This window comes from Papilio machaon, chromosome 4 (genome assembly GCF_912999745.1).
Source record: "Papilio machaon chromosome 4, ilPapMach1.1, whole genome shotgun sequence".
In the NCBI taxonomy this organism is placed as follows: Eukaryota; Metazoa; Arthropoda; class Insecta; order Lepidoptera; family Papilionidae; genus Papilio; species Papilio machaon.
The window spans coordinates 5,481,924-5,491,259 of NC_059989.1; the positions used below are offsets into that span (position 1 = coordinate 5,481,924).

General features: G+C 32.5%; 2 protein-coding genes across 2 annotated transcripts; both read right to left on the reverse strand.

The window, feature by feature from the left end:
• Window positions 1-1,114: 1,114 nt before the first annotated feature.
• LOC106720328 (serine/threonine-protein phosphatase 2B catalytic subunit 3) lies at window positions 1,115-2,978 on the reverse strand. Its single transcript, XM_014514961.2, has one exon. It carries the CDS (start codon window positions 2,773-2,775, stop codon window positions 1,288-1,290), a length of 1,488 nt encoding a protein of 495 aa, XP_014370447.1. The 5' UTR covers window positions 2,776-2,978; the 3' UTR covers window positions 1,115-1,287.
• A 2,250-nt stretch (window positions 2,979-5,228) lies between these two features.
• On the reverse strand, window positions 5,229-8,483 carry LOC106720329 (protein RER1). The gene is made up of 5 exons (XM_014514962.2): window positions 8,202-8,483; window positions 7,596-7,700; window positions 7,199-7,295; window positions 6,576-6,799; window positions 5,229-5,428 (listed from the first exon to the last, which is right to left on the reverse strand). Exons 1-5 carry the CDS (start codon window positions 8,277-8,279, stop codon window positions 5,345-5,347), a joined length of 588 nt encoding a protein of 195 aa, XP_014370448.1. The 5' UTR covers window positions 8,280-8,483; the 3' UTR covers window positions 5,229-5,344.
• Between the last annotated feature and the right edge of the window lie 853 nt (window positions 8,484-9,336).

Genomic DNA, 9,336 nt, shown 5'->3' on the forward strand with positions numbered 1-9,336 from the left:
AATATATGGAGCTCAATGTTAATATATTTTATAAGGATAAACACCACTTCCCTTGATTAGTACAAAATGAAATTAAATATATGGTTAGTTTTTACATAGATAAAATTTATTTTAAAAGTAGAGAACATATGAAGGAGTACACACTGAATTGAGATAAAATATTTAGTACTGACTTTAAAAACTTTGTAAGCCACTTTTAGTATCCACAATACAAACATATTGCATTGATTAATATATATTTATTTGGCAGACCAAAAGAGATTTTCCAACAGTGCATAGGTCATTAAACCTTATAATAATTATATAAGTGAATTTGGAATAAAGCTGTAAGAAAATCTGCAATTAGACTAGCCGCTACACCTTATATACTGAAACATTAGGACTAAATGATTTATATGTGATGTTCCGGCATACAAGTTGAGCCTCCCAGCCACCCTGAGCCAGACACCCAAATATAAATTAACTTTAAGTATAGTAATAGTTCATAGGTAATAATTTTAATATATTTTGTACAATAAAATACAATTAAGTACAACTTGTAGCAAAGATATTAAAGAGAGTAATATTTATGTGGAGTGTTAAAGCTGCAATAACGTGTGTGTACGCACAAGGCATATTTACACAGCACACACGCATGGCAACCACACACCGTGTGCCGCACACTATAGTACAGATTTACCTTTACTTAATAGAATATAAAGACACGCCCAAGCTGACAACTCCTTCGCTCACTTTACATATTTCAATGCATGATTAGCCAATGAACACGCTGCACCACCAGCAGATCGCTATTAATTACACATTGATCATTGCTTAATATCACAGCTAATTATGCTTTGAAAATTAAAGACATGTCTAATTTTCACTAATGTAGATAACAATGTAGAGTATAAGTAGATAATCTGAATAAATTTACATTACAATATCATGTCTTTTCATATGAAAACTTTAAAATTACATCACCAAAATGAAAGAGTGCAGCGCATTATAAATAAATGTGCATATCTTATTATTTAATTGACTAAAAAAATTTGTTGCCTGCAGATCTGACATATTTTAAATATCGAGAGGTAATATCTTAAGAGAAATTTTAATTTCAACTATTGAAAAAAAGTTAAATCCAAATTTTTTAAATATTTAGTATCTATTATGACAATTCCCTTCAAATCCACCTAAAAATTAATGTGAAATATTTTTCCAAAAGCTGAGTCACCTTCACACATATTTCACAATCACTAGAATAGTGGATCAAAAAGTAAGGACTGAAGAGAAAATGTAGCTAGCACTTCACGAATGTGCATTGCTGTTCACATGCGCCTTCTTGTCCTGGGTGTCGGGTGTGCGCTGGCCGTCGCGCCGGGGCGGCATGCGCTCATTGATGGCGTCCAGCCCTTTGGCTTCAGCAAATGAGGTTATCTTGTGGTTTGGAGAGAAGCCCTGCAAGGCGTTTTTGAGAGATGTTTTACCACCAGATAGAGCACCCAATGGCAGGGCACCGGTCGGAGTCAAACCCTTGAGCTGCAGAACAGATTCACTTTCCTCACGGAGAACAGAGAACACATGAGCCATTTTACCTATAGCACGGATCTTGTTGCGTATAACTTCTTTTCTGAGATTAGCTTCCTCCAATGCATCATCACCTTCAGACATTAGTTCATCATCAGAACAGATATTTAATACATTGACAAGCATTTCTGTCACCTTCTCACCCACAAATGGGAGAGACCAAGTGAACACGTCCATGAAGTTGGGAAGCCAGTAGGGGTGTGGTGAGCAATTGAACTGCCTAATGTTCATCACGTTGTCCTCATACTTCAACACAGCAGCTTTATTGTTGTAAACATCCAAATAGTTAGGAGCAGAGAATATGGTAATCAGACTTGGGAAACCAGTGGTTTGACTCTTACGGTACATCCTATAGCCTGCATCTTGTGCTTCATGCGCCCGTATGATAGACAGCAAATTGTTTCTTTGTAGAAAATCACAGCAAGCTGCATAACTGTAGAAATAAGAACAACCTCTTACAGAGTTGTGCGAGAAATGCTCAGCATTATTTTCATTGCCAAAGTCCTCCAGGGGATCAGACCAAAGTAGGTCACACATGGCTCCAAATGCAGGAGGTTCTTTGAATCTATCTAGTTTACGAATGTCATCTAAGCTGTTTATCTCAGGAGAGAGACCACCATGTACACACAAGAACTGCTGGTTCATGAGGGCAGCAAGGGGTAAGCAGTCGAATGCTTCCATACAGGCATCATACACTTTCTCAGAATACTTGATCTTGCATTCTTGCTTGAAAGTGAAGTATTCTGTCAAGTGCCGACATTCGTGATTACCGCGTAATAGAAATAATGTCTTCGGATAACACAACTTCAACGCCCAAAGGTAAAGAACACATTCTATACTAAAATAACCTCGGTCGACATAATCACCTAAGAATAAATACTTGGTGCACGAGGGAGAACCTCCCACCTCGAACAGTTTCATCAAATCATAGAACTGGCCATGGACGTCTCCGCACACGGTCACCGGTGAATCGATCTCGATCATAGTTTTCTCTGATCGTAATAAGGTGGCACCATCTTGAATGATGCGTAAAGCTGCATTTTCCTCGATTCTACCCTCTAAGATAAAATGCTGCTTGAGGACATCTGGTAAGGGCTTTGCAGTTTTTTCATCAAATACTTCCGATACTGTGAGCTTGTGGCTAGGAGGGAAAGCGACACTTTGGATCATACGCTGCGTAGTCGACGCTTTATCATTGCTCCCGGACATATTTGTCACATAAAAAACACTAGGTCTAATCCATACACGCCACTATTTTCAAAATGGCAGAATAGATATATTACTAAAACAGAATCCCGATTTCACGACAGAGAAACTACTGCGCACTGGAAAACAATGCGCAAACATCTGGCGAGTGGTCAATAAAATAAACAGGGATATCGAGCGCGTTTTATTACTTTTGAACGTTCCATTTAAATAGTAACACTGGCGATATCGCGTAGCCTTGCCAGTTTATTTTGAAACTTATCACCATAGCTTCTATGATTATTGCAGAATTTTTGTTTCATGAATAAATACTAAAGGTAAAAATTAATAAAATTTGTTATAGGAGCCATATTTAATTAATTTAATTTGGTAAACATTCGATTTGGGGTGGGCTTAATTTATGCTTTATGCTACAAAATGAGTCCCTCGGAAATTACATGATGGACTCAAGAATTCAGAGAAATTATATGTATAATTTTGTAATACAATTTTTATTCTCATAATCCATTCTATATTACAACGTTTGAACCTTAAAATAGTATATTTCAGTGTTACCATCGTAGTATTTTAAACATATGTTGTCTAAGCGGTGATGCACTAGAATAATTTATGATGATCGTTTAAATAAGAAAGTAATGAGATTGAATGTGATGGCTACATACATTGGTAGAGGGAGATCGAAAAAAGTAGGGATGAATTGTGTCAAAGATTTTATGCGTAAGAAGGGAGTGAATTTAGATATGACGGCTGATAGAGATGCATGGAAGAGTAGCACATACTGTGCCGACCCCCCGTAGGGACAAGGGCAGGTTGATGATGACAGACGTAAGGGTACATTGGCACATTGAGCATTTCTGATGACTTAGGTTGTTGTATTAATATATTGCTATTGATGAAAATTGTAACAGCACATAAATTGAGATCAGAGCTTCTTTTTAACGGCAGCGCTGCGTTGTGTAGCTGTATTTTGCTTGAAGGTGAAATTTTAAATTCCGCCTGACCTGTGGCACTCTGTGAGGAAACGTAGATAATATACAAAATAATATTATTATCAAATATGTAAAAATCAGCTCAAATCAAATCAAATATGTAAAAAAAGTCAGCTCGAGATTGTCCTTTATGAATAATAATTAATTTTTATATGTAAAAACATACAATCTTTAATAGTTAGCAGTATTTAATGTTATACCGTCGTCGTGCGTTATCCAAACGGTGTATATTTTTATCTCTAGCTACTATTTTTAGCTGTAGGGTAATAATTGCATTGTGCTAGGTATGTTTATAAATGTAAATTTAAACTGTTACTATTCGATTCATATCGCGCGAGTTTACTTTGGTGTATCGTACGTTACGTTACGTATATTTTTAAAGCCAATGACTTCTGTTTTAATTGAAATGAATAGTCACATGCTTTATAAATACTATTTCATTGGTCGAAGGCTATTTGTGGGCCGAGCAATAATGTGTTTCGCTTCGAATCAAGAAGTAGGCCTATATAATGCTAAATTAAATTTACCCAAATTATATGCGATGACAAATGAAGCTGTATTTGTACTTAAAAATGTGAGAAGACATTATATTTGGTTATTTCAATATGAAATATCAAAGAAAGTTGGAATTGGCATAAATTATATTTATTAATTAAAAAAATAACAATCACACACTTCACTGAAATTGTGTTTCTTTTTTCTTAATGTATTTGTATTTTTACGACACCATTGTTTTCTATGAATAAATAAAAACAAGATACTAAAAAATATATTTACTCCCCTCTTTATTTCTAAACATAATTTAATAACGCATTTGCAAAATTTTTAATCCCATTGTACCTATTAACAGAATAGAGTACAATTCGGCTCAAGGGCACATTCGAACAGTACATTATATGCGCATATCCGGGTTTTTGAGATCCTTGTGATGAGACCTTACCTCCGTGATGATTAGACATGAATGGAATATCTTAGTGACCACTGATATTGAGAGAAATTATATAGTTAGAAATTATAAGTAGTTGTTTCACTTTTTCAAATTCTTATGGCGAATTTGATTTATGTCAACATATTCAAGCTTTTGTTACCAACTAAAGATTATTTGTTAGTATTGAAAATGATTCGGAATTTATATATTGTTTTGATAAAAATAATATGGAATTGACGTCAGCAGGTTTACTTTACGGAACAACTGTATTAAAAACATGTTCTGTTTTTTTTCAAGGAAAAGGTTAACTATAAATCCTTCACTAAAAAAACAAATTACACTTCCTCATGACTATTTCAAATTGTTGTCGAACTTAGTGAATATTTTTTTTTTAATTATGAAAAAATGCACATTTACATATGTACATTTCTAGATGGCCATTTAATTACATGACTTGACAAGCAAATCGAATTACGAATTTTGGAATCATATCAGATTCTATTATTTTTCTATGAAAATTAAAATAAAAAAAATTGATAAACATTACAATAAAAGTGTATTTTCTAGAAACATTTGCATACAACAGTTTTGTTTTAAGTTACTTTGACTCTCGGCGCTGCTTACAATAATTCACACGAGTGCAGACGTCAGGCCGTCAATTAACGGTCACCGTCGACTCGACAGTTTTGTACTTTGGTTTGCTGTGGGTGAATGGTAGATATCTGTACTTGATCATATGCTGGAAAATAAAAAAGTTATGTTAAATTTACATTTTTATTTTATTTTTGCATATTTATTTATTTATTGCAATTGCCTTCATTGGTGGTGTTTTCGATTACAGAAAAATTGCCTGACCGCACCTCGCTGAAAACACCGCGTACAGGAATTGTTCATTTAAAACTAGTGTTAATTAAAAATTTTAGAATTTATTTCATAACTAATCATTAATAGCTTGTAGTTATTAAATCTAATGTGGTCAATTATAAACAGAAATGTGTATATTTTTGCTTCATTTTGAGGGTAACCTAAATGGTGTCCGACCTTGTAGGGTCATAGTTAAAGAGGTTGTGATTATAATGTTGGTAGGATTTTTATCGCATTTTTGATTATTGAATCAACTATTACTACTACTATTAAAATGAATTATATGTGTCTTTATCAAGCATTTTATCAGCTTTGTACTGAGTGACACTGTTTTTTCGTCATAATAAAATTTTAATATTTATGTAATGTCATTGTGACGGAAATTACAAATGATAACAATATTATCTTTATGCCTTATAATATTCTAAATAAAAAAAAGTATTTACAAAAATTTAATATTATAAATGCGAAAGTTTAGATGGATGTTTGTTTGAAGGTATCTCCGGAATGGCTCAATGGATATTGATGAAATTTGGCACAGATATAGAACATAGTTTAGAAGATCACATAGGCTACTTATTAAGTTTTTTTTAATGCCGCGCGAACGGAGTTGCGGCGACAGCTAGTAGCACACAATCATTACTAAAAATAAAAACTTATAAAATATGCAAGGCCTAGAAACCTATAGATACTTTTAGATGACCACAAGACTTATTTAGACATACAAAAAATAATTTATCGAAGTTACATTATTTCTGTACGCAATTATATTTAAATTTTTTAAAACAAATGTTAAATGTAGCCTATTTGTTTAGAAAAAGAAAATAGATTAAAGTTTCCAACTTAAAGAGCAAACAATAACATGTTGTTAAAACAAACATTACATCTTTACTTGGCTAGACATAATAAAAGAAATTATAAAAAAAAATTATGTCACCTAACACACTGATAGACAAGCTGATTTGTGACAAGATACTGTAATAGTTTTTTTTTAATATTAATAAGATAAACATATATCTTACCTTAATTTGTCTCTTCATAGTAATACAAAATAAGGTTATAAAATACATAACTAGTATAGGCCAGAATACTGGTATATTGAGGGCATCGATGAATGTACAGATGAAGCCAATAATTGTGCTCTTGGTGACGGAGAGCCAAAACTTAAATTCTGGCAATCTCCGTATGAATGGTCTAAATTCTTCCGTAGCACGTGTTGGGAGGGCTGGCCCATTATCATCATCGGCTGAAATTATTTAATATATCCTAATTTTATTAAAACTTATATTAAATCTTTTCATATTTGTTATCTTTAGTTATTGATAAAGTACAATAAAAAATAGTGATTATATTAACATTGAAAAATTAAATATTCCACAAGTAGGGTTAGCGACTGAAAGGTCAACAGTCGTAAAAAACTAAGCCAAAACAAAGGTTTATAAAATCCTGTGCACCAACCCCAGGTGAGTAACATAAGGCCAGAGAGGGGATGACGAACTTTAAAAAAAAATCTAAATTTTACAAATTCTTACAGTGTGATGTTTATCACTGAGAAAAAAATAATAAAAATAAAGAAGAATTAGTCGTGTATAAGTGGGCATGGGGAGGATTAGACATATAGATAGTGTACCATAAAACAGCTTACCATCAAAATCCATGGCAGGATCTATTTTGGGAGTTAGGAATGCAATAAATAAATTTAAGTGGTAAATTCCTAGGGCATATGTCACAATGTACCACCCCTGAAAAAATTATTACAAATACATTATGCTTCTGCTTTATTGTGTTCAAAAAATTAAATCAAATATAAGATTTATCAAAACTACATAATTCACATTTGTATAATCTGTTGCAATTGAAATGTTAAATATTTTCACTTCACTTAACCTCATCAAAACACAAATCATTTATAAACTTAAAAATGAAATTTGATTTTACATAGTTTAGATTATTGCTTAACATAAGATTGTGTTCTGCGTAAATGAGGAGAGTTCAGTCATGTATTTAATTTAATCACTTGAAAGTAATTTGAAATTTCTTACTTGTTTTGTGACTACTCGTATAACAAAGGCAACTAGAAGAAGTATACATCCAAACCATCTCCCTTTGGTGTGAGGTGTCCACTTGTCCAGGGTTCCTTGATAGATCTAAAAGTAAAAAATGTACAGACCAATTGACAATTTCTTCTATGAACTTAGTTTAAAAGAACTAAAACTATTTATAATTAAGTAATAGTATAAAATGTTAAAGTTTGACCAACATTTAAAATACATTTGATACACAAGGGCTACAACTTAAACCTGCTAGTATTATCAAGAATAAGTAAGCTAGGAAATATGTTAGTGTGAAATTTAAATGAGCAACACCATCAGCAGCAATGTTCCAAGGATTCCTAGCTAAGATTTACTTATTTTTATTTACAATGTGAATTATGTGTGTTGGTGTGAATGTTCACTTATTTGTTTAATTACTATAGTTCGAATTAACATTCAATTACAGTTAAGGTAAATAAACTGGTAGAAGCTGTAATATTAATATTACTCTGATAGTAGTCTAAAGTTTTCGAATTAATATTTATAGCTATATAGAGAGAGAGAAATTAGAAAGCAGTCATTATTGTTGAATATAATCTTCACAAATTAAATTACCTGAGAAACACGCGTCCATGCTTGGGAAATTATTCCTCTTCTGGTTGTTTCTGAAGCTAAATCATTTCCGTCCATCATTATTGACAATTTTGTGAGGCACCCCTTTCTTTTTGGTATAACAGGATTACCACTTTTAACACATTTATTAAAATTGAGAGAATAACTTTATAATCTATTTACAATAAAGTTTGAAATAAAATTTGATTTATCCGATAATTAGCCTTCGACATAATATTATACCAATACGATGACGGCGACGGCAACTGTCACGAAAACCATAGATAAAAAGAAACTTTATTTGCAATTACGTGTAACGTGGCTAAGGCCCTATCACTTTTAGGCCAGGAATTTTTTTTGTCATTACCGCCTGATTTATTTTGTCAGTACTATAAGATAGTAGCGCTGGCTTGGCATGGTCTTACTGCATTCTGCTAGCACTGATTTTTAGCACTAGTGGCTTACTATTCTGGCATAATGTAAATTAGGCGATATATTATAGCGATGACTTTGAGCGCTACTGTACTGGCATAATTGTAGCTTATTCAAAGGTTGGCTTAATCTTTTTCGTTTTCACAAAATATCTGCATTATAATATAGACCTGTGTAATTTAGTTCACTTACATTGAGCATCAACTATCGTACCGCGTATGTAATAATAATATTGCCAACCCTTTTATTCTCTTTGTACAATAGAAATCCTGCTTGGATCCTCCCGTAACTCCCCAGATATTAGTAAATCTTTTTTACTTCCACTAATTTATACCCATACTTTCACGATTAGAGGTAGTCTACTTAGGAATACCACTAATTTTAACTAATTTCCAAATAATATGCAAATACCAAGCATCGTCATATATGGGGTATGGGTAGTAATGAAACAAAGGTAATGATTAGGAAATTTAATGAAATCATTCTAATTACATTTTATACATTATTATTTTACATTTAATAAAGAGAATTTGCTCTTATACAGTAATCTAAGGTGACTACTAAATAAATTACAAATTAGTTGAAAAGACTTACGACGGTCCTAACTACTGCTATAACTATTATTGCAGATATTTATATACAGTCGTAAAAATTCAACGAAAATACGTTAAAAGGAGATTTTATTATATCTTAATATACTATCATC